The sequence below is a fragment of the Eurypyga helias genome, unplaced genomic scaffold (assembly GCF_000690775.1).
Source record: "Eurypyga helias isolate BGI_N326 unplaced genomic scaffold, ASM69077v1 scaffold13973, whole genome shotgun sequence".
NCBI lineage: Eukaryota > Metazoa > Chordata > Aves > Eurypygiformes > Eurypygidae > Eurypyga > Eurypyga helias.
The window spans coordinates 1-26,072 of NW_010240720.1; the positions used below are offsets into that span (position 1 = coordinate 1).

Below are 26,072 nucleotides of genomic sequence, written 5' to 3' on the forward strand. Positions count from 1 at the left end.
ACGCCTTCCCCAAAGGCATAGCTATCTTCTACAAAGAAATCCAGGATTTCTTTGGCACGTCCTATAGCGAGATCGCCTGGGTCTCCTCGATCATGTTGGCGACGACGTACGGCGCGGGTGAGTAAACCTGCCCCGGCCCCAGGGCAAGTGGCAGTGGCCATCTGCACGGGCACTGCCAACAGGTTTATCTTCTGAGCGTGTTTCCAATGTCGTTTAGGGAAACGAGCCACATGTGGAGCTTAAAGGGGCAGTTTTTCAGAGGTAAATTGGGGTTGGTTGGGTTTTTCAAACAGTTCTGGTCCCTTTGGAATTTGTCACTGGGCGCAGTGGGTGCGGGAATCTCTTCACCCATCTGGGTGCCTTTTGAGCTTGTGGAGGACTCCAAGTGCCTTTGGAAATGTGGCCTGTGACCAGTTTGGTGCTGACATCCTCTGTATTTCCAGCTGGGCTCGCAGCACTTTTGCTGCTTTACAAAATGGGGCTCATTTTGCTAATATGGGCACCCAGAAGCCTTTATAAAGGTGTGTCCTCCACTGCTGCGACCCCTTCCCCAGCCGTGGGCTGCGCTGGGGGATTTCTCTGACACTGCAAACAAAATGTGGCCTTGGCCTTGTTGCCCAGCACCCCTGTTCCTCCAAAAGCAGGTGCACTGGCCCCATGCCTTGTATCTGGGTGGTGAGGGGTGGGCGAGCTGTTCTGAAGCTGGCATCCTCCTGCCTTGCTCTGACGCAGGTCAGTAACTTTGCACCCGAGGGGCTGCGAAGTACCAGCGCAGCCCGGGCCTGGCGTGTTGCTGGGGGTAGCAGTGGTGGTCCCCTACCCAGAAATCCAGAGTTGCCTACAGAAGCTTTCCGTGGGCGTCAGTAACAAAGCCCTGAGAACAGGCTGGTGTGAAATAGCTGGGTCTGGGTTTCAGCCAAAGGTGAGTGTGGAGTAGAGCAATAAATGAAGCAGCTGCTTGTTTATTGTGGCAGCTTATAATTACAGCAATGAACTGGCCAGAGTCAGTAATTCTTAGCAGCTGCAAAGCAGTGCATATAACTTTGCTCTTTTTTTAATGATTTTGATATCGCTTTCATGACTCAGTGAAAAACTAGGGCTGTCTTTGATTCAATCTGCAACGGGAGGTAGCCGGGAACCATACTCTAATTGCAGGAAACTTCATCACGGTTTATCCTGGTTATTAAAGCAATTCTGGAAATATTCTTTGTTTTTAAAAAGGGATTTATTTTTCCTTCGTAATGCACTGTAATGCTTTTTTGGAGAGCGCAGGTGGTAAGGAAAGTAAATATGCTTTGTAAAGTTTTGTCAAGTGGAAGCGATACTTGAATCCCACGCCTATTGTGATCCACCTTATTGTAACCCGCTGCAAAGGCTTGGTCCCACAGAGAGTAGCTCTGCACCGGCTGCATCCTGATTTGAGAACCCAGAAATGGAGCACATTGAGGGCAAAACCACAAGACGTGATTTTAGAAAGGCACTTAAGCCAGTGCCTTTGTCTCAGGCCACCCCTTGGCCTCTCTGATGGGATGCTGAGCCCTGAGGAGCGCTGGGGCTTTGGGATAGGTTTCCAGTGGGGCTTGGTATTAAATACTGAGAAAAATACGTTTTCCCCATCCCCAGCAACATAAAGAAGCAGTTGACGGTGGAAAGAAACAGTTGGGCTCTGTATAGGCTGAATGGGGGGAACACTGCCGTGGGGAGGCAGCAGAAGGACCGCTTGTCATTCAGGTGCTACTTAAACGCTGTCGTAAAGGGCTGGGGTAATGACGTGGAGTGTCTCTGAAGCAGCGAGGGGGGATAAAAAGGAAAAGGAGGCAGCCCACACCTTTGGTGTGTTCAGGTGCCTACACATGAGTACCTAGGAAGCTGCACGGTTTGGAAGTCAGAGAGATGGCTAATATTAGCTGCCAAAAACATGCAAATGAGGAGAGGCTGCTGTAAATTTTGTGGTCTGGTACTAAAATTAGGATGTCGCTTGTTGGGAAGGCTGTGGTTGGGGTTTGAATATAGGTGAGTGTGCTGAATGTGTCCCGTGGAGAGCAGGGACTGCTGCTCTCCCTGATGGCTGGCTCCCTGACACGTTTCTCTGTGTTTTACCGGTAAAAGCTCAAGGCATCATACTGTGCAAGCCTTCTTCCTGGGAAATGCTGCTTTTCCCACTGCACTCCGCCTCGGGTGGATGTTAGCTGGGGCTCAAGGCACCATGATGATGACCTTATGATTTCAACCGCTATCATCCCCAGCAAAGCAGTGGGAAACCCTGGTCTGCCAGGGGGTGGGGGAAGGCCTTGGTGGAGTGGCCCCCAAAATCACATCCCTTCAGCAGACTGATGTGCTGAAGCGATACGCATCGCCTGTCACATGATGCTGCAGTAAATGCTCCACAGGAGTTACTTGTAGGCTGGGGGTTCCCTGGCTGCCCCTGTGGGCTGTTGCCAGCTCTGCTTTGTCTTCCAATAAAAATGTGGGCCCACCCCGTACGGAAGAGATGGTTCGTGCCTGATCGTAACCGAGCGAGGGAAAGGCTCTGCGGCTGGACCCTGCCCTGGCAGCGCCTGGGGGTGCTCACAGGGGTGTGGATGGGGGTTGAGCCTCTCTGCTGCAGGTCACAGCCGGTGGGATGCTGCAGGGGACAGTGAAATGCAGCTCAGATTGCCTCCTTCTCCTCCCATCTGCACACTTTCCCACCTGCTTTCTCCTCCTCTCCAAGCCAGTGCCGTGTGCTCAGTACATGGGATGTTGTGGTGGACTTTTATCCCAATTAACAAAGTGTCTCCTGCCGTTTTGCAAGGAGATTTAACTTTATCCTCCCTTATGCTGTTATACGGTAATACAGGGGATGATACAACTGGGCACTGTTAGGCCTAATTGCAGGTGATTTTACCTTTGTACCTTCCCGCTCGCTCAGAGTTATGTCCATTTAATGGTCCTCTCCTCCCCTGCTCTGCTCTTGAATAAGATTTATGCCTGTTTGATCATCCCTCTCTGCAATGATCCAGGCTGAGACGCCGAGACGCTTTGTGGCTGCAGACAGGGTCGTGGTGGGAGTTCGCAGAACACGGAACAAATGAAACACACGTGCCCAGGAGCATATTTAACCTGTCTGATTTGATTGACTGGGCATTTAATGCCAGAGCGGGTTTGACTTATGAACCACTTCAGTGACTTGGAAACTCTCATTAAAGGAACGGGACGCTGGTTCCTGTGAGCTGCCAAAGTCTTGCTCTGCCGTAGTGCCTGTTAGAGCTGTTAGGATGCCCACGTGGCAAAGCTTGGTCTGCTTTGCTGAAAAACTGGTTTAACACTGGATTTTGGCTAATCTTTTCTGAAAAAAGTTCTAGAAATGCTAAAATAAGCTTTCATCACAGTCCTGAGCACTAGTAGAGTTACTGAATCATTGCATGGCTTGTCCCTTCCTTCCCTCCCTTTCCCAAATCAGTGGTGAGGCAGAACTGTCTCCACGCAGCCTGCGTGGAGGTGCAGGGGTGGGTGGGCTACAACCATGGTGGCTGTGCTGAGCATCTCCTACTCGAAGCATCAGGCTCGGTGTCCAGGGGACTGGAGGCCTCCAGTGGCACATTGGCTGGTGTCAGGTGTGGGGATCATAGCCACAAAAGGAGACTCCCCAACTTGCCTCACGTCCCCCCCGTCCCCCTGCCATGGCCAGCAGTAAATGGCTGTGATTTGGAAGGTGGCCACGCAGATGGAAAGCTTTCCCCAGGAGTGCGTAGGCTCTGCTGTTTGCTCCGTTGGCTTCAGGGAAAGGATGTAGTGTTGCTGTCCCCTCCCAGTGTTTGGCCATGTCTGTGGGCTGTACCGTGGCTCTCGGAGCCAGGACTCTGGGCAGTGAGGCTGGCATCGAGCATGGGGATGTCCCCATGAGGACTGGCCCAGCCGTCCCGCTCGGATGCCTCGATGCCCAGGAGCACAGAGCAGCCGTGCCACCCGCGCCTTGGCAGACTGCGGAGGGTCTGGTTCTCTCACTGGCAACAGCTTTTGTCTGCAAGCATCCTCAGGAGACAGTCCCTCATTTCCTTGGCATGCTCATTGGTGTGGGGACTCGCTTTTTAGGCTGTGCTGCTGACAGGGTAACGGGGCTGATGTTTGCATTTCGGAAATAATGCAAATGAAACGCATCTTCTGAAAATGCTCGCGTGACCTAACCAAAACCTCTGCTGGAGTAGCTCTATTGACTCTGACAGCACGGATGCAGATTTACAGCGACCACCTGAGGCTTTGGCTTGTCGCACCAGGGCAGAGCCAGTTTTTCAGTCTAAGACTGAAAACTCAGCAGCCGGCACTGTTTCTGCCCTTCACCTTTTGCTCAGTTCCCCAAGGAAGCTGTTTTACACCAGCCAAGGCTCTGGCAATATATATTGCAGAAGTTTTAATGTGTCTTATCCCCCAGTTTCTTAATCTGAACTAGGTTGCAGAAAACAATTCTGCCACTATAATACAAGTAGTAAAACAGATTAGTGTGCAGTAAAGTGGATAGCCTGGGCTTTATGATAGGATACTTTGTAGTTCTCGCCAGCGTTCATGTTCAGCAGTTCCACGTTTCCAGGCGCGGAGGGTAAACCGGGAGGTTGGTGACTGAGGAGCACAAGGGAACATTGCTTTTCTCTGGCCAAATCGTGCAGGGTGAAACCCTGTCAATCTGATAAAGAAGGATTTCTGTTTTGCAATGTTTCTACTTGTTTTTCTTCTGGTTGCGTGCGAACAGCTCATTCCTTACCCCAGATGAGAAATGTATTATGGAGCAGAGTCTTTGCTGGTTGTAAAGAAAAGGAACCAGGATCCATCAGGGACCAGGGGAGAGGCCACCATCCTTCCCTAAAGGTGCTACGGGGGTTTGATGAGGATATAAAACACCATCAAAATGTGGAGCTTCACAGGGCATCAGTCATGCTGCTGTCTGCCCTCGGCAGGGTTTTCGTTTGCAAACTGCCTCCTTGGACTTCCCTACGCCAACACAAGACCAAAGCTCCCAAGGTCTTGCCTCATGTGCAGGGATGAGTTTTGTTCAGGGAGACAATCTTAAAGAATATAATTGGAAAACCAAACGCCTGTGGCCTTCGTGCCTCCTGAGCTGGGCCTTGTGCCTGCGTCGTGTTCACAACCTCAGGCTCAGCTGCCCTTTTCCCCTTTCAAGCTGGGCCACAGATGAGTCCCCAGAGCCAACCATTACCGGGGAAAGCAGGAGGCATTGAGCTCCCAGGAAAGAGAAGATAAGCAATATTAATTTGCTAGTAATTTAGTTACCCTATTCAGGACTGGGGGAAACAGCCAAACATTCTAATAATAAGAAATACTGATGCCACTAATTTAATGGCAGCAATGTTCTTGTAGCTGTTATGGTCTCCTCTAAGGCTGTGAGAGAGGTAAGGATCGTGGGAAGAAGTAATGTCTTTTATTATCAGCAACTGTTAGAGTTTGAACAATGAGCCAGCTTTCTGGCACGTGTGCCAGAATAGAGAGAATAATTTAATGCCTAGGACAGTATCTGCATTTCTTTTTTCTTTCTTTTTTTTTTTTTTTTATGGTGACTGTGTGGCCAAAATGCTCCTTTCATCATTGTAATGAAACAACAGAAGTCATCTGAGTGAAACTCCAAGACCAGATCCTGACACAGTCGTTTCAGCTGATAAGCTTGAATAGCTGGGGCTACAGCAGGAGACATCTGACCTTTATTTTTTCCCTCATTTTGAAGAATTTCACGCTTTCTTTTGCAATTGCTGTGAAGCTAAGCCTTGTGCATGTTTGTAGGTGTAAATATGTGCAGCTCCTGCTGCCCCTTACTGTATAAAAAGCCAGGGTGCATGAGGACCACACATTGGTTTTATTCTGTCTGTGGGACAGTGGAGTCTTGGTCTCAGTCTCACTATATGCTGCTCTAATACTCCCCCCAAATCTTCAGGGTGCTGTTCTTACACATCCAAATTTCTGCTTACCTTAGGGAATCACGTTCTGTCTATTTTGCAAAGACAGGAGAAGAGAGCCACCTTTGCAAATGCAAGAAAAATGAGAGCGTTTCTGAAGGAAAAGCCTCATCCTGAAGCCTGACAGTGTTTATTACTCGTTATTTATTATTTATTGCTTTGTAATTGAATGAAATGTCTGAAGATTTAATTCTGGAGATGCTCCACAACTGAGTCTTTTCTCCAAAGAAACTTTTTCCAGAGCTTGTAACTGCTTAATAGAGCATCTGCTAAAGCAGCAAGGAAGAGATTGGGAAGTTGAAAGTCGACCATTGACCTTGAACATTTAATCCAAAATTTTATAGCTGTATTTTATTACACTGCTAGCATGATAAATTGCAGTGACAGGTTTAGAAAGCACCTTACAACATGCAGTGGCATACAGCTGTATTAATAATGAGTTTGATTCTGCAGTTTTTAACTTAATCAAAACTGCCAATGCTCTCCTCTGGTCTAGTCCAAACCTTGTCAAATCCTTCCCTGCCTCCAGAAGACCTCACCCAGGGCTCTCCATCCATTCCAAGTGCTTGCCAACAGCTATGAAGTACCACAGCACTAAAAAGGGGAAACATAGGCATGGGAAGGGGAGTGTGGGGTTTTTTCAAGGACAAGCAGCAAGTCCCAGGCCAGGATTCAGGAGGTGCAAGCTCTCTGCAAGGCAGTTTCGGCTCAGACATTGCCTGATGGTCCCCAGTGCCAGGGCAGGATGTGCCCAACCAATGGAGGCTTTACTGTGTTTCCTGCTAAAAGCTCGGTGACGGGGTGTGATGGTTGTATTGTGTGTTGTGCTTTGCCCAGCATTTTGCAGTGGATTTTCTGTGTGTGGGGTCTCAAACGGCTGGGGACCCGCTCGCTGCAGGGAAGAGAGCTGTTTGCATGGGAGCAGGTTGCCTGTGTGGAGCAGCCCACGAGGCTGTCGTCCAGTTTAAGAGAGAATCTCTCTGAGGCACGAGTCCTTCTGCAGATACTGTGCTCACATGCAGGTGCTGCTGTTTCCAACCCCTGCTGCTAAGAAATGAGCTGCTGCAGCATGTGCTGGGGCCTTTTCTTGTTCTTTAAGAAACCCAGAGCTCCAAATCTGTGAGTTCCCACAAAAGTGGTTTGCTCCTAAAAAGCAAAGAGGTTATCCTTGTGTGTTATGCTTGGGTGGTTGCACTGTGGGCTTCCCATCATTTTCCATAACTTGGGTTTAGGAGAGAAGTAAAAGGGCCAGTACCTGGGCACGGATCGCATTCAGAGATGCTCAGCCCATACGGATGCAGTGCGGATCTGTGGTGCACAGCAGGCTGCTTGTCAATCTTTCCAAGAAATCCTGCACCTGTGTCCTGCGGGTGTGTGTTGCGTCTGACCACCCCGTGGGATGCCTCACTTACCTGAGCGTGTCTGAAATGACACCTCCTCATCAGCCCTCAGTGCTGAGCGAGGGTTATGGAAGAGGGGAGGGGAGGACAAGTGATATTTGCAGTCATGTACCTTGTGTCAGCTCTCTCTACTTACGTGCTGATGGTGTTGGTTCAACAAAGACTCTCAAGCAGGGCTTTTGCTAGGACTTCTTTAAGCATGTGCTTTTCCACCTGAATATTTTATGTAGGCTGAAACAAAAGGAATATCCCTGTTTACCCACAATGGACAGATTCACAGGTTCACACAGTGGTGGGGGTTGGAAGGGACCTCTAGAGATCATCTAGTCCAACCCCCCTGCCCGAGCGGGATCACCTGGAAACACGGCTTTGGAAAGTCTCCAGGGAAGGAGATTCCCTCACCTCTCTGGGAAGCCTGTTCAGGGCTCTGTCACCCTCCCAGGGAAGAAGGGTTTCCTCATGGTCAGGTTGAACCTTCTGTTCTCCAGTTTATGGCCACTGCCCCTCGTCCTGTCACTGGACACCACTGAGAAGAGCCTGGTCCCACCTTCCTGACACCCACCCTTTAGATATTGATAAGCACTGATAAGATCCCCCTCAGCCTCCTCTTCTCCAGCTGAACAGACCCAGCTCTCTCAGCCTTTCCTCATGGGGAAGATGCTCCAGGCCCTTCACCATCGTAGTGGCCCTGTGCTGGACCCTCTCCAGCAGCTCCTTGTCCTTCCTGAGCTGAGGAGCCCAGAACCGGACTCAGATATGCTCAGATATCTGGGCATCCTGCCATCATAGCCCAAGCCCAGGCAGCTGCACCCTGCGTACCTGTGGCTCAGCTGCCCAGTGCTGTGCATCATCCTTTTGCTGATTGTCACCACATCTTGGAGTGCCACCAAGAGTCCATCAGCCTTCCCGTGTCATTGAAACAAGAGGTTTCAATGTGCTGGGGCAATCCCCAGGGTAGCAGCACTGTCAGGATCGTGGATTTTGTCAAGAAAGCCAGGTGAGGAATGACTTGATTTCTGTAATGGATGGGACTGCAGATTCATACACTTCTCCTGATTCTCAGAGAGCACTCAAGCCCTGCAAGGTCACCACGTATGTGCTTTTATTTTTTATTTTTTTAAATAGCCCTGTTCTACTTAAGAGCGATAATAGCACTATAGGTTCGGGTGAAATATTTCTGTGTTCGTGGACTTGGTCACAAAGCTTTATCATTTTGCCCTTTGTTGGAGCTAGCAAGGTCACTAGGCAGCAGTAATAGAGATGTGATAGATTTAATGAAAACTGAGACTAATAAGAACTAGGAAGAAGAAAGTGAACAGTTTTGGTCTGGGGGGTTGTTAATGCTTCGCAGGCAGGCGTTAAGCCTGGGAATAAGTTATAATCCACTCCCCCAGGTGAAGCTCAAATATGAAAGCTTCTTCCCCCGGTCAGTAGTGCATGTGTTTCATGTGCTGCCAAAGGAGTGCGAGAGCTTTGAGGCCAACCTGTCCCCCAAAATCACAGCTTTTCTGCCCCTGGATGGCTCCCCAGCATAACAGGTCTCTTGGTCAAATTACGCAGGGCTTGCAGGAGGTGGACAAAGCCCTTTGGAGAGCATGGCCAGGCTGGAGCCAATTTGCTTGTAGAGCAGCGTGTGAAAATCAGGGATGTCATGGAATAGGTGTTTCAGCTGTGCAGGGAACTCATGTTCAGTAGCTGGGCTTCAAATGATGGAAGGGACAAAAGTCTGTGGTCCTTCTGAAGCAAAAGGTTAGCTAGAAAAAAATCCTGGGAAAGAAAATCAAAAAATATCAAGTCGTGACCTTGCGGAGGCTGTGATGGCCTGTGTGGGTGAGATCCAAACCAGCAGCCCGGGGAAACCACTGAGCGCAGGCAGCTGCGTGCTCGGCACCTGCAACGCCATCCTCTTGCAGAGGCATTTATTTAATTGCCTAAATAGAAGTGACACGAGGGACCTTGGCTCCAGCCCCAGTTTTGGAGCTGTTGGCCTGTGGCTTCTCCGCGTGCCGCAGGAGCTGCGTGTGTCAGCTGTGTAATCTGGAAATTGAAATGTATCTGAGCTGATGAGATAAGATTGCTGGATAAGGAAGAGGACACTTTGTCTTTCTGAAGCTGGGGCCTCGTCTGCTTTGTTTTTCTTCTCTTCTTTTTTTAACATCAGGATGCTACGGTGGCAAATGTATTTCTGAAGGGAGGTCAGGGTCCCTGGCTTCCCAAGGACATGCCTGGTGGGTGCAGGGCAAGGAGGGCTGCTGCGGCTTGGTTTCTGCACCAGATCGTTTCATCCACTGCCTTCTCAGCTGAATACGGTGCCAGTCTTGCATGGGACACCCAGCACCAGAGCCTGGACTGACCTGTACGATGACTGAGTAATGCCTGTCTAGTAATGCCTCCCGTGCTTGGCTCGTGCATCGCACAGGGCTTGTGCTGAACCATTTCCCCCTCTAATGTACAGACCAGTTTCCTCACCCACAGGGAGAAGGAGAGGCAGGTTCTGGTGATGGTTAGCTGTTGGAGCTGCTATTGCATATGCTGGACTTCAGCCTCCTTATTTAAAAATTATTATTTGCAGTGCAGAGTAGAAGGTATCAGAGCAGTTCAGGGGTGGAGGGGTCTTTGGAAGCTGCCCTTTGGGGTCTGGCAAAGTGGTTTTCAGTGCCGTTCCTGTCACCTGCGGTGTTTGCTTGCTGCAGCTTATCCTCCAGCACGGGTGTGCATGGCCGTCCTGTCTCCAGCAGCACTGCTGGAGGAAGAACCAGCTGTGTGTGGGGTCCTCAGCCACTGCAGGTGCAAAACCAGGGAGCTGAGACTCTTAATATGCTGTATTATGAGCAGGTACCAGCATGAGACCTCATTGCAGCTTTCCAGTATCTGAGGGGCCTACAAGGGTGCTGGGAGAGGACTTTTTACAAGAGCCTGTAGTGATAGGACAAGGGGTAATGGGGATAAATTGAAATCAGGGAGGTTTAGGTTAGATATCAGGAAGAAATTCTTCACAGAGAGAGTGGTGAGGCACTGGAACAGGTTGCCCAGAGCTGTTGTGGATGCCCCATCCCTGGATGTCTTCAAGGCCAGGCTGGATGAGGCTTTGAGCAACCTGGTCTAGTGGAAGGTGTCCCTGCCCATGGCAGGAGGGTTGGAACTAGATGATCTTTAAGGTCCCTTCCAACCCAAACCATTCTATGATTCCATTCTATTTTTTCTCCTCTGGTGATCTGGAGCAGGCACATGCAGGGCTCATTTAGCATGGGGCATGGTGAGCAGCAGGTCTGCAAGCCCTGGTGAAAATTAAGAGAATGAGCCCCCCCAGGTCCTGCACCTTGGCCTTCTCTCCTTGCAAGGCAAAAGACTGAAAGGCTGCAGGTTTTTACCCTCTCATTCCTTTCCCCCCGCCTTCGTGGCTATGCCCTGTGTGTTCCCAGGCCACCTCCCTTTCGGGCTGTGCGTCGTTACTGCGTGCGGATGGCTGATGCTGAGCCCCTCCGCCTTGGGGGGTTGGTGGATCCTGGCAGCGTGTTAATAACGCGGGGGCACTTGCTTTCATTTGCGGGGTAATGAGGAGGTTGTGCTCTTACAATGGGCTGGTACCCCGGTGGATAAATTACAAGGCCAAAGGCAGTGTTGCTATTCCACCGAGGGAATAAGATTATTACTGAGGAAATTGCAGGTCTGCTCCTGTCGTTGTTTTACTACTAGTGTAATAATAGACTTTGTTTTATTAGTATAAATGATTTTCTCCCCTTTCCTCCCAGCTGAGTATGCTCCGCTCCTTCTTACGTCCCCAGTGACTCCACATAGTCAATGCCAGTCATGTTGTGCTGAGTTCCGCAGTATTATCTGTGTTCAGAGCGGTTTGGAAAATATTAACCATCTGGGCAGTTCTGTTGGTGCTGACCAATGTCCCTGTACAGTAACAGCTCTATAGAGACGCTCCTCACTGAGGAAATGTGGGAAAAGCTGGGGGCACTGGTGGTCCCAAATCTGCCAGCACTGGGGTCCGTGCGGTGGACTGGTTTAAAGTGTTGCTATATGACCATCTGTGTGGCCATCAAATGGTCTTACCAGCAGACGTATGATGTTTGCAATGGCTCTGTGCCACTTCACACTGTCAGAAGGTCAGTCTTGTGAAACCTGGAAAAAACCCACGTCGCACGGAGGCCTCTGGGTTACGGGGTCTGTCGTTCAGGGTCTCAGCTCGTAGCTGCTTCTCCGAGAGGCCTGCACAGAAATGGTTCAGCGGAAATTTATCCAAGCCAGGTTCACTGAAAAGGAGGAAAATTGTTTCAGTTAGTATTAGATTAAGTTAAAAAAACAACTCAAACTTTACAGATAAGGGAGTTCTATATGGTCAGAGGTATGGGAGAGGAGAAGGTTTTAGTCCTTGTTAAAAATACACTGGTGTTTTGCACCAGCACTGGAAGTTTTGCAGCTCATAAGAAATTCATAAGACTTATTGAGGAAAACAGAAAGACAATTCAGGTGTCTATTTCTTGAGCACTGTCGTACTTGCAAGAGTTTAAGCCAGTCTGGATTGATATTTCTTGTTAAATGCCAACTCTGCGTTATGATCCTGTCTGGATCATAGTTCAGCGGCTCAAAAAGAATAAATGACAAGATGGCCTAGCTTTGTGGAGGAGAAAAGAGGAGAGTCCAGGGTGTTTTGCATTTTCTTCATGGTTTTACAATCTCCTCTTCAGGGTCCTTTTCACTTCTGCAAACACAAAACTCAAGGTGAAAAGTAATTGGACAAGCTAACAAATGAGTTAGGGCTTGCTTTATTTCCCACCGGCGAGTTCCTGTGTTTTGCTTGCCACCAAGATCAGCTTCTTTGACATGGCCTTTCATGTACCAGCTAACAACGAATGGAAATCTGCCACAGGTATGAGAAAAGAGAGGCTTTATACAGGACAGGCACTAAGCCAGCATGATTTATATGGGTTGAGGATAGTGCTTTACATTACATCAGTCTTCCAGGAGTGCCATGATGCCAGCAGCATCTTTAGGGGATATTTGGTGCGAACTGTTGCTCTCCAGACTGCAGAGTTTTTTCTATGCAACCTGCTCTGCAAGAGCTTGGGGTGTAAAACAGAGCATTTCTGAGCAGGCTGTCCTTGCTCTTACCGATAATAGATCCACAGGAGAACGTGACCCCTGCAAGCTCTGATGAAGCCAGCAGCAGCATCCCCCTGTGCCCCCCGCTGCCTGCATCATCCCCTGGGGATGGACAATAAATGACACCATGGCTGGGAGTTTACTGGGAGGGATGAATCCACTTGCTGGGTTGTGGAAGGAGCTGCCCTGTTTCCTAAAGCCAGGTGGGTGGAAATGCCAACCCTCCCCACAGCGAAACACCAGCACGTGTGTGTAATCAGCCTCATCCTTGTACTGTATTGGGGTGTAAGGGGGTCATTAAATCTTACTTCTAATTTCCTCATTAGAGGTGGCAATGCTACCATGGTGGTGGGGTTGTGGGGACAGCGCTGGCTGGGTGACACTAGCCCTGGCTGCTCTGGTCCCCGCGAAGCCATGCATCAGGGACACGCTCACCAGCGGAGATGGCTTTTGCTCCTCGCCGTGACTTTTCAGGGACTCCGACAGCATTCGTGTGGCTGTTTCTGCAAGGTCAAGCCAGGTAATTGGTGGCTTTCCTAAAGCTTTGCCAGCTGTTTCTCTTGCCCTGTCCTCACCTGATCTGTAAATTAAGAGGCAGAAATCACCGCGACTTCTGTTAGCTTCTCCCGCCGTCGGCTCGCAGGAAGGAAGGATGATTTAGTTTGATGCCAGGACAGGGAACCTGTGGCTCCTGCATGTTTGACCAGGCAGGTATTAGCAAGTAAAGGTGCCTTGGGATCTAAGCTGCACACGTTCCCTTAATTGGTTTCTGTGTGGTCATATACAGTATCTTGGAATAACTGGTAAATGACAGGTCCCGCTTTTCAATTGCACCATGTTTCCAGGGGCTGTCACGCTTTTAATTTTTGCAATAGCTGCAAGCAAAGCAGTAATCGTGTTTCCTATTTCCCACAGCCGTGGTGCCGGCTTTGTTGTCTCCCCTTCTTAATTCCTCTGCCCTGACTTGAGATATGTGAAGTTTTCCGTAGCTCCCCAGGACACTGCTGATGTCTGATGGCTAATCAGCCCCCTGTGAGAAACAGAGGACGGGTGGCATGTGGCAGAGCAGGGCAGGAGAGGTGCATCCAGGTCTGTTGGGTGTGACGCTGATCGCTGCCGACATCTGGGCAGGGTGGAGGTGTCCGTGTCGGTGTCTGTGGCCGTGCGCCTGCCCGAGGTGGCAGGGTCAGCGTGCTGAAGTGTGCACAGCTATGTGACATATTGCGTGCGCTGGTTTGTGCCGAGGGACGGGACAGCTTTTGAAAGGCTGCTCTGCTAAAGCCTATGGACGTTTCTGTAGGTTCAAATGACTTAAGTGGAAGTAATTTTGGGGATGTGATTTTGCATTTGCTTCAGTGCATTTGAAAGGTCTGCTCAGGACTATTACAAAACCTTCGGCCGACGAACAGCAGCTCAGGGAAGTTTGCTTTCCCAGCTGTTTGAGGCCTTGTGTTGGATTCTCTGGTGTCTTTAAAGTGTAGGTCTAGCTGAGGCTTTCCCTGCGGTTAAGTGCTCACCATGGCCTTCGCTGTGGGTTCTCCAGGGGCTGGAACGGTTTAGTCCAGATGCTCTGCTCCTGTTTTCTCCTCTAACTGGCTGCATTTAATATCTTTGAGGTCTCTAACCCTCAGTCCTGTGTGGGTCAGGGGGATAAAGTGCTGCCACTTACAAACGTGTGCTGGGATCCTGTATGCAGTGCTTCTTTAGCAACGCAGGCTCGTGGGACCTGGACTGAAGGTTTCAAGGTGTGAAGGAAGGTCATGTTGCTTCAGGAGTTTGTCACAGTTCCTTGTGAGCTCATCCCAGCCCAGTCAGGTAACGCCTCTGAGAGCAGAGCTCTCCCACCCAGACTGGCAAACATGTGGGACTGGTTATTCCCCTGTAAAACTAGTGACTCTGGTTGCAGCAGGTGAAGGTCATTCAGACATGCTCTAAAGCATTGCTGAGAGATCCCACAAGACAAGAACAGGGAGCAACTGCAGTTTTGTGGCTTAGTAGGTGATCGCTGGGAAGCTGGGATGTGGTTGAGGACACTGCCCATTCATGGTGGGTGTCCGAGGGGTACAGGAAAGGTGCTCTCCTTTCTAAAGCCAGTGGTTAGGATATAAACTTTTGCTTTCATCTACTCCAGCCTCCACCCCAGCTTGTCCCCATAGCCAGGAAGCAGAGCAGAATATCCCACCCTCAGCCCTTCCAGTTCATCACCTGCTGTCATGGTCCAAGCCCACGGGTGCTGGGTGAAATTGATACAGCAGCTTATGGACTGGAGTGAGAGAGATGTGGGGCCATATTTCCCTTTTCCCAAGGTGGATGCTGCAAGAGTGGGCCATATGTGAGCATTTTGTCTTATCTCTTATAGGAGGGGCTTCTCTCCCCAGGAGCAGCCCTAAGTCAGAGCTCAAGGGGAACTTAAGCAGGAAATCTTGTGGGCTTTAAATGCTGTGCTCCATAGCACAGCATCCTGTAGTTTTAGGGCTAACGTGAAAGTCCTCTTCCAGTGGGAGAAGGTAATTGAAACCACATTTTCTTAGTTGAATAATTAGATTGATTCTGGAGAAACGCAGACATGTGGAAAATTGAAAAATGGAAGAGTTGCGTGCCCTTAGGCTGCAGATGAATATGTTGGTGCCTTTCCGCGGAACACTGGCTCGATCTATTGAATCACAGGACATGCTGAGACCAGTTCAAGCATGATGCAAATCTAAGCCCCTCACCAGGGGAAACTCAGTGAGAAAGGGGTCCCTTTCATCCTGTGCTGATCTGACATCTGTATCTCTTTCCCCAAATTCTCATTGAATTCTGTAGTACAGCGAAAGGGTGCATGCACGTGAATCCAGTTACAGGATTAGGAGGAAAAAAACCCTTCACGTAATTATGCACTCACAGAAATTTTAATTGAATGGCGCATTCGATGGGACCAGCTCATAGATCACACAGTTACAGGGATGCTGTTAAGACTGTGCTTGTGTGTATTTCATTTACAAGTGTTTTGACCTTAGACAGCAAGTGGAAACTATTTTACATGTTACAGGAGTAACAATGGGCTTCATTCCCTAGATTAAACCAGTCATACCTTCTGGTTTTTATTCTTGCACATTATAACAAGCTGAGAAGTTTTTGGGATGCTGTCAGCCACGCTGAGGGGATATTGGGTTTTTTGGGTCTCGCCTCTGTGCTCGAGTGTGTCATGGTTTGTGGTGTCTGGAAAGTGCTCTGGCACTATTTCTGGCTGAGATTATTTAAGCAAAGGTAAATATCCCACCAAATGACCCTGTGGTGAGGTAGATCCCCCAGTCAAACTCTTGAGAGATGCCTGTAAGCTTAAAATACTCATTTCCAGTAATCAGACCAACAGGCACACTGGGCTCTGAAACACCAGTGCTGTGTTCTGAGTAGCACCAGAAACTGTCAGGTAAGGTACGACACTAAATGCTGCCTGTGTCCCCCCACCTCAATCCCAGCATAATTTTTGCAGAATTTTGTCTTGGGTTTTTTGAGTAATACACAGTCCTTCTATTTCATAGCTTTCCTTCTGAACTGCTCTTTCCTGCTCAGTTTGCTTCCTCTGACATCTCAGACTGATCTAACTTTGGTGTTGGCTCTGCTTTGAGCCGGAGGTTGGTCCTGAGATGGTTGAAGTCACTCTGACATATATTTTTCTGTGATTCTGATTTTTACTGGTCCTCCAGCTAGTTGGGACTAGTATACACAAGATCTCCTTTCTTTCCTCCTCTGCCCAAAACTGCTGGCACGTTCCATTTCCTCAGATTTAAATGCTTCATTTCAGTGTGCACAGTCTTTGTTAAACTATTTCCCTGTTCATAATTTTGTACTTTCCTGAACCACTTCTTTACATAATTGAAAGACCAAACGTGTTCTTCTGAGCTCCAGCTAATCTATCATCCCAAACTGTTTCTACCTACATAGACTGCTGTTAAGATTTAATTAACAACTGTTCTGCTGAAGCTTCATTCCTGATCAGTGGTATTGGAATTACATTAAATAGAGGCATTAAAAATGCAACAGTATTCATGGTATCAGCCTCGTAATATGAACCACTGCTCTCTGTGTATGGCTTAGCATCATAATAAATCAAGAAGCTGCTATGCTGGGATCATGTGTTCACCTGATTTGTTATTGCTGTTTGCCTTCTCTGATGACACTTGAGAGTCCTGGGGGCAGGAGCTGTCACCGGCTGCACAGCCACTGTGTGGCATGGGACACGCTGCCATCTCCACACAGTGCGGATCAGCTTTCTCTCTTTTTCCATTTTCCTCCTGAAGTCACCCTGGAAGCTGTCAGCAGCACCTCAGGGGCACCAATATTGCAGAGTTTCACCTGCTTTGTGTCAAACATGCCCTTCTGTCAGAACATACGTACCTCAAGGACTGTTTTGCACTCTAAAGTGCCCATTGGCAGTTTTTTAGTGACCCGCTATGGCAGCCGGCCCGTGGTTATCTTCGGAGGCCTGCTGTGTGGCATTGGGATGGTGTCGGCCGCCTTCTGCACCAGCATCCTGCAGCTCTACATCTGCGTGGGCTTCATTACAGGTAAGAATGTTGAGTTGGGAGGAACCTTAAAGCCCATCTAGTTCCACCCCCCTGCCATGGGCAGGGACACCTTCCACTAGACCAGGGTGCTCCCAGCCTCATCCAGCCTGGCCTTGGACACTTCCAGGGATGGGGCATCCACAGCTTCTCTGGGCAACCTGTGCCAGTGCCTCCTCACCCTCTCTGGGAAGAATTTCTTCCTGATATCTAATCTAAATCTCCCCGCTTTCAATTTAAACCTGTTACCCCTTGTCCTGTCATGAAGAAGAAAGCATCTCCTTTCTGCTCGCACGTGAGGTTCACTTCTGATGGCTTGGGGCATCCACACTTGGGCACCTCAGCCAAGGGCAAGGGGAAGCTGCTGAGATAAAAAGCTGGTGGGACAAGGGTCCTCACTTATCACCTGCTGCTGCTGAACTTTAGCAAAGAGCATATCCCCTGCTAAGCGCCGTGTTCCTGGCTGCACATCGCGTGCGGGATTTTAGCAGGGGATGTGCTCTTTGCAGCTGAGTGCTCTCTGCCAGAGGCAGGGGGGAGGGTGGCCATCAGTGCCCTCAGCTCCCGCTGGAGCCAACACAGGTTAACTGCACTCTGCCCTCGGCAAGGCAAGCCCTTCGAGGTACGAGTGCGACTGTGAAGGAAGCACCTGTGCTCCTATGTTACTGTGCGTTATCTTCCCTCTCCGAGAGATATGAAATGAGATTCCAGGAGTTTGCTTTAGTTTACTTGTGCTTTGCTTGCTTGCGAGGTTAGGAAGTCCTTTATCTGAAAATAACTACTGGAGTTGATTGAAAATATGCAATATTCTCCCTATTGAGAAAAAATTAAAACTATATTTCCTTATTGAAGTTACAATTTGAACTGTCGATATTGAAATATATTGGAAACTCAGACAGGAGGAGGCATAGGCTCAGTCCAGCATCTTTAAAGCCTGCAGGTTCTGGGTTATTGTTTTTAAATGTAGATGGATTCAAGTGCTCCACCTGTGTGAATACAGATGCTTAATCGTTAGCATTTTTGTTTGATTATTTTGGCTAAGGTACAGTCAATGTTTTTTCCAGTGCAGCTAAGACATCTGCCTGAAAACATGACACGATGAGTTCAAAATTGGCTTTTGAGGTTGCAAGGTGTACGTTTTAATGAATGTTCCCTATCTCTCTGCAGCCACATTAAGTGTTGCTGCTTTCTGAACATGGATAGTGCAAGCTCAACATTTAAAATCAATAAAACCAGCCACTAGCAAAGTAAATTGGGACAGAAAGTTTGTCACCCTGTTCTCCTACACCAATATTGCTTTATTAAATCTGTACAGTAGTGAATAAATCCCCATGTAGGATTCCTTCTCTTAAACCTTGCTTTTTCATAGGAGAGTCACTGTAGTTAGATGATATTGTGTTACTACGGAATGGATAAATCTCGCAGATTCCTCGAAAGAGATTCCAGAAACAAAGAAATGAGAAATAAAAATAGCCAATCTCTCCCATGGATGAATTCAATATTTATTGATGCATGAGCCTACATCATTCCCTGCTAAACAAACGTCCTCTAGCAAGTTGACTAATGCTGGATTAGCACACGGAAACCATAAATCCTTTGCTAAAAATATATGCATTTTTGTGAGCAGAAGGGCTCAGGCAAGTCACAGAGCTGTAGGAAGACACCAACCCCTGTTTTCAAAGATACTTGTCTAGAAACAGGCCAGGAGGTAATTTCATGCCTAACTCCAATGGACCAAGGATGTATGAAGACCCTGCTCTTCTTTGGTGCCTGAATATCTTTGCAAATGTGGTCCATTTCTCACCCCAGAGAGCTGATAGTACGAGCTGCGCTCAATGCACAGATATGACCCTCATGCCAGCAACAGGGTGCAGGGGCAACTGGCCCCGTATCTCCTTGCCTTTAACGCTGCGATGTGTCCTCAGAGCAAAGCATGTTTGTTGTTGTGGATGTCTTGTCTTCCTGCTTGCTGAATGAGGGCAGCTGTATGGATGAGGTCTTAGCTAATAACCTATCGTTTCCAGGCACGGCGTGTGTGCTGGGGAAGGAATACTAATTTGACAGAGAAGGGAAGATGCCTGTAATCCTGCTAACATGCTTGATGCCTCTAATTACGCTTGAAGTGCTTTCGCTGGGCAGGCCTAACATGGAAGCATTCAAGGGCAATTATGAGGCTGCCTGCTCATCACGCAGCTGAGACAGCGTTACTGTACGAGGAGAGACATCTTCAGCAAAGGTGATTTGCAGTGCCTGTAAAGCAGCCTGTAAACATCACACTTTTTCTAGCCTCCTTTCTACTAGCCTGAAAAGGAAACAGACTGACACCAAAGACCGTGTTCATGTAATGCGCAGGGATGGAGATAAAAACAAGACAGTTGGTACTAGGAGGTCTCTGCTACAGTCCTGTGCCTTTGGCATATTAATAGAAATCTCTTCAGAGGAGCAGGGTAGGAAGTATCTGTTTGCAGTGGAGGGATTAGGCACGGCAATCTCAATTGCCTTCTTGATTATGTCTTTGTCCATTTGCATGCAGAGCGGGGACCGCACTCCGCTGTTGGAGGCAGCTCTCTCCTTGACGGCACTGAGCTGTGGGCTGCACGAGGCACTTTGTGTGTGCCGTAAAACCCATGTCCTGTTTCTCTCTTGTCTCCCTATAGCGCTGAGAAAGAGAAATGGGGTTTGCAAGCTGTCGACCTGGATAGATGCCAGCCTGGATGCATTAAATAGGTGTTTAGGCATGCAACCTCTTCTTCAAACCTAAGGTAGAAGCAGCAAATTTCAAAGCTAAATACGAGGCAATAATGACTGGTCAGAGTTTAGTCCAATCTGTACCAATTAGGCTGCCACAAAATAAAACGGGTCTAGTGTGAATCATGCTTACTAATGAGGCTAGAGTCTTTGTTAATGTTGAGCACTGAAATACCTTGTAGGATCTTCCCTTGCTAAGAAAGTAAGAACAAGATCAATAGCTACACAGCTCGCTCCTGTAGCACCACTTATATCTTTCTAACATGAGTGAGATGTATTTGTACCAGGGAAGGATGCTCCCTCTGTCACGGGCTTGCTTCTGTTCACGCAACCCCACTGATAGACCTCTCTGTCATATCCCTGGAGCGAAAATATAGTTTGAGTAACAATGTCAGCCAGGGAAAACCTGCTGTAATTTCTGAAAACTGGAATAAAATGGATTTAAATATTTCCAACTAAAGTCAGCCAAAAGCTTAAAGTAAATTGAAATTCCAGGCAGTCAATTTGAAACTCTCCAAATGTAATTCATGGGAAGAGCATGAGGTAATATTAAATCAGATTTGTCCGACTGGCAAATTAATGTTCACATAATAAAAAAATTTGAGTTGATTATTGTTTAAGTGGGTAGCTGGCACCCAGTCGGATTTTCCTTTTCCTCACAACATATGGTAGGTCCCTACCCAAAATGATTCCGTTGAACTGATGGTTCAATTTCTGCCCTTACCTACCAGGCTGGAAAATATGGAGTTAAAGCAAACTCTAATCAACTCTGTGGCATCTTCTCAGATGAAAGAAGATATATCTGAGCACCATCAGTGGTGTTCTCTAACCAAGGTTGTGTTTTGCTTCCGTAGTTCTCAGGTCAGCCCTCCTGCAGCCATGAATTTGGCCCCTTATGCGTTCTGAGCAGGCTGTGCTTCCCAGAGACATGCCCTGCCAAATACATGGACTAGCTAGAAAAGTTCATGCTGACAGTGTGTTTCATATCAAGACTAATTTTAATATGTTGCCATTTTAATTTATTTTTAATGTTGTAAGCTTCCAAGTAATTTAAAGAAATCAAATCTTACACTCAGCAAAAATCATAATTTTGTAAAACCGTTCAAACTGAAGCTATCCAGCATCAGTTGAAGTCTGCTGCATCAGTTGGGTTCTACTCTCTCAGCAACTAATGATAGTGTACCTTAATTAATTTTGAGGACCTTGACCTTTCTAAATTCTCTTCTGTAAAGCAATATGCCTAATTATGTACTGCACAGTTAAACAAACTAATTATATAGACTAATGAACAAGAAAAAATCTGCATGACCCTATTTTCAGGATTCATGTTCTCCGGTATAATCACTTCAAGGATTACATTACTGCTTTGTTCTAACGTGGCTCATTCTTTCCTGGATGATAGGATGGAAAATATGTGGCATGATTTTTAAACATAATTTTGATGGAGTTCTGAAAATGTAACTTTTTAAAGAAATAGAGCGTGTCATAAAAATGTTTGAAAATAAGAAATTATCTGTTCATGCTCTGAAACAGAACCAGAGGAAGCTGAGACCATCACAGCATTTGGAACCTCTGCCTTCAGCTTTCACCTGTGCAAGAGAAGCTGGCTAACAGAATTAGCAATGCGGCTTTATAATACCATTTATATATCTAAATGCAACAACAATGAATTTTAATTAAAAGAAGCACTCTAGTGTCCTGTTTAATTAGCATCTTCAGTAGCTGTTTCTCTGTGTACTTGCAGACCTCTTAATCTTTTTCATCAGAGCCGAGTTGCCCGCACCACCAAATCAGGAGTGGCTGGGAAGGGTGATGTTATTTTCTGCACAGGTCTGTCAGCGCAGCAGCAGTGGTGGGTGACCACTGCCCATGGAAGGGGAAGCCATCCCCAGACGCATGTGAGAATGATGTGCTTTCGTGGTTAGCACTGTCCAAACCAGAACAACCTTCCTTAAACTGGGAGTTGTCATTTTTTTCAGTAACTCCACCCTCTCCTCCAACAAGGCTGCTGTGTCTGGACAAAACCAGCCAGCATTCCTCGAAGGCGTGGTTTCCATTTATTCTGAAGCAAACCCTTTGCGCTAGGTTTGCCACCTGAGGGATTTGCGGTGCAAAAAGGGTCATCCTCTGACTGAAAGGGTCTTTCTGGGGCCTGGTTTCCCAAATACAGCAGGCAGAAGTTTAGGCATACCTTGAGCAAAGTTTGTATCCAGACTGATATGTTGAGAGCCACCAGTGGACCAATTTTCCATGAATTTGCCTAAAGCAATGAGCTAACCATAAATTAGTATCAAGTCTTTTTTGTGAATCCCAACTATTTTTCCTTTTTCCAGGTTTTGGCCTTGCTCTCAACCTCCAGCCATCAGTGATAATCATAGGGAAATACTTCCTGAAGAAAAGACCCATTGCGAACGGCCTTGCTATGGCGGGGAGCCCCGTGATGCTTTGCACCCTGGCTCCTCTCAACCAGTTCCTTTTTGACAATTTTGGCTGGAGGGGCAGCTTTTTAATTCTTGGGGCGATTCTATTACACTGTTGTGTGGCAGGAGCTCTCTTCAGACCCATTGGGGCAACCACAGCATCAGTCAAAACCCCTACGACTGAGGAAGGAAAGGAGACCCTGAAAGAAGAGGTCACTAAGGATGCCATGGAAATGAGTAACCCCACAAATGTCCCTGTGGGGAACAAAACAGAAGAGGAAGGAGGAAAGGACTGTTGTGAAAAAATCAATCAGTACCTTGATTTTTCCCTCTTTAAGCACAGAGGATTCTTGATTTACCTGATCGGAAATGTCCTCATGTTCCTGGGTTTTTTTGCTCCCATTGTTTTTTTGGCACCCTACGCAAAACACATCGGCATTGATGAATATTCAGCTGCTTTCCTCCTTTCAATCCTTGCTATTGTGGATATGATTGCCCGACCTACCACTGGCATCATTGCAAACAGCAAGTGGGTGAGGCCACGGATTCAATACTTCTTCAGCTTCTCCATCACTTTCAACGGCGCCTGCCACCTTCTCTGCCCATTGGCTTCTGGCTACACGGGGCTCGTCGTTTACTCCGTCTTTTTCGGCTTGGCCTTCGGCATGGTTTGTGCCATGCTTTTTGAAACGCTCATGGACCTCGTGGGAGCGGCCCGGTTCACAAGCGCTGTTGGCCTGGTCACCATTGCCGAGTGCTGCACTATATTGCTGGGACCCCCTATTGGAGGTGAGTGGATTTTCTTCTGCTTCCACTGGGTTGTCACTTACAAATTGTGCTTGCAAGAAGTTAAATATAAGTGGTTCTAAATATGTCTTTTCTACTTCCCACCCACAGTTTTTCCACTAGTAATTGGACTGGGAAGGCAGGTCCTAGATATCGCCTCCAGTATTTCCTCTTTACTCATAGAATCATTTAGGTTGGAAAAGACCTTTGAGATCATCAAGTCCAACAGTTAACACTGTTGAGTTCATCACTGACCCATGTCCCTACATCTCCTAAATCCCTTCTGGGAGGGTGACTCCACCACCGCCCTGGGCAGCCCGTTCCAATGCCTGACAGCCCTTTCCATGAAGACATTCTCCCTAATACTCAATCTAAACCTCCCCTGGCACAACTTGAGAACATTTCCCTTTGTCCTATCACTTATCACTTGTGATAAGAGACCAATACCCCGTGTCTGGAAGACACCGTATGGAATCTGGCATTTGGCTCTAGTACAGTCCTTACCAAACCTAAGGTGGCTATGAGTTAAATTTTATAGGTGATGTCTTCTCAATGTTTAGATACCATCCTGTGTGCCCAGTCCTGCAATTTGCATTTCAGCTGTATGCAAGCTATATCTGGTTTGAAAACTGGTCACCTTCAGGTATGTTAAAATGTGTAATTAGCTTCTACGTCCTGTCTATATTTGGATGTATAAAAGTTAAACTCTAATTCTTTTGATATGACAACATCATAATAAATTTAAGGAATGCACAGTAAGAGACAGTTTAAATGCACTTCCTGGATGCAAAACTGAGATCTGGGTAATACTCCATATGACACATCTTGCAGAGCCATTTAATTCTTTGTATTAACATGTAGCTCGTACAGTTTGACAAAAGCAGCTGCATCCTCTTGCTCTCTTAGAGATTCATTATTTAATTAATGACAAACAAAAGAAAATACGATTTTAAAAATAACCATTTTCTGAATTATATAATTTTCTGTGTGGAAGATTAAGTTAATGACCAGAGACTGCTAATGAGGCTAAACCAGTTCTATGTAATAATCAGTAGTATTAGTTTTGTAGGGTTTTCCCCACCATTTTAATAATCAGCAAATTTATTGGTTCTTTGGCATTTTAATAACCTACTGCAGGGTTCTGCTTTAATGAACTAAGTAAATTTTTCCCAGTGTGTTTTATGACTTTATCTTATTCTCAAAGGAAAAGAGGCAAGACTATCCTACTGTTGAATTTTCCAATATTCTACTCATTAAAACTCTCATTGAAACCTATTTAGGAAACCTCTAGGTCATCCTGATTAGCAGAAAAGCAAAAATTGTTGCAATTAGCATTTGGTTGATGTTTCACCGGTAACGTGAAAAATACAGTGCATTGAAAATGGTGTGCCAAGACATCTAGGAATGATTCAGGAAGAACTGTTGACCAAAACCAGTTAAAAAATTATTTTTGTGATCAAGTAATTTATTTGGTGGCCATAAAATCCCTTGTTAGTGTAATGCAATGGGATAATTAATCATCAGCTTTTCAACATTAGGGGTCAGTCAGGATATAATTAAAGGTCCCTCTTTTTAAGGAAGAGAACATATTCCAAAAAGTCAGAGGGCTAATGGATGATGAGCCAGTTGCAAGGAGGATTGTCTGTACTGTGAAGGCCAGGTTAGGAGTGGGTCTCACTTTAATTAGGATTTGGGATGTTAAGAATGGTCAGTGTTGTGCCAGTAAATGGGAATTAATGTTCAGGATCATAATCCCAATAAGATTTGCATTACATTCTGACATAATGGAGAACACTGACATTTCAATTAAGCCGTCTCCCTTCAATTACTCTGTAACTCCATAGCAGAGGCATTAACCTTTGAGAGGAACCTGTCACATTTGTCTTGGCATTGAAATTATCTGACATTGACAGCATCATCTTTGCTTTCCCTGGAACTAATATGTCCCAGTTCCATGCAGTGCCCTTTCATCTTTAGATCATGAGTATAAATGCAGAAAGGGCATCTGTGACCAAAAGCTGAGTCCTCTCTAATGCCGGTGAATGACCCGTGGTGGAAAAGATTGGAGGGTCTTTGTCAAGAGTCTGAGATGATACTGAGTGGCCAGGTGCCATTTTATGAAGATCTTCCTCAAAGTTGCTGCTTTTGTTGGCAGCCTGAGGACTACCAAGTCAAATGGGCATCCTTGGAGACAACGGAAAGACTGTCTTGCAGGTTCTGTGATCAGAGGGCTTAAGTTTCTGCATGGAAAAAATAGGCGTGCCTGGAAAGTCCAGACTTGTCAACATAGGTTCTTAGTCCCCTTCTACTGAACTGTACCAATTTTGGGTAGTATTACCTATAGCAACGTTAGCTACACACAGGCTACATACAGTGGAACACGTGAAGTATTTGCAGGATCAGAGTATTGGTGGAAGGGATCAGAAGTACAGAGAATGTCTGTCTTTATCCTAAAGCCACAAGGGTGTCCCTTTATATTTAGGATCTGAAAACACAATATTCTTGCCTTCATCTCTAAGTTTCTTTTTTAAATATATTTTTTACAGGAACTCTTATCGATACCTTTGGGGACTATAAATATATGTTCATTAAATGTGGAGCTGTGATGGTCCTGGCAGGAACCTTCTTGTTCATCATGAATTATTATAATTATCGGATGCTTGCCAAGGAGGAGAAGGAAAGAAAGGCAAAAGAAGAGGACCCTAAGTCGGTAAGGACAGAAAACGAAGGCAGAAATGACTGGAACAAAGAAACCGCACAGGATGGACCTGAGCTGGAACCTCTGAGAGAGGAACAAGAAGGACTAAAGAAGGAAGTGAATGGCACAAATGAAGTTTAAACCTGTTTTCATGGGCTGAACGGGAAATTACTTCTGGGTTACTTCAGTTGACACACAAGCTGTGAAATCACGTGTGGTTTTTAAATTTTGCCCTATTCTGTGCCAGGTGCATCCTTCTCTTTGTTATGGAAGACTAGAAGAGAAACAAGTTTAGTTTTTTATAAAGTGCTGGGACACTTTTATAAAGCGCAGTACCGTTTGCATACCAAAGGTCCTGCAACATTTCTAGTCATGTATTTCCCATTTCCCAAAGGGGCTGAGTAAGGGTGTAACTGACA

The 26,072-nt window shown here is 46.9% G+C and overlaps 1 protein-coding gene across 1 annotated transcript; it reads left to right on the forward strand.

Moving 5' to 3' along the window:
• Positions 1-3: 3 nt before the first annotated feature.
• On the forward strand, positions 4-25,794 carry LOC104507304 (monocarboxylate transporter 2-like; the record flags this gene model as incomplete). Its single annotated transcript, XM_010148538.1, has 4 exons — positions 4-117; positions 16,861-17,004; positions 22,083-22,958; positions 25,502-25,794. Coding segments are annotated over 4 exons (1,427 nt in total), but the record flags the coding sequence as incomplete, so codon positions are not given.
• Between the last annotated feature and the right edge of the window lie 278 nt (positions 25,795-26,072).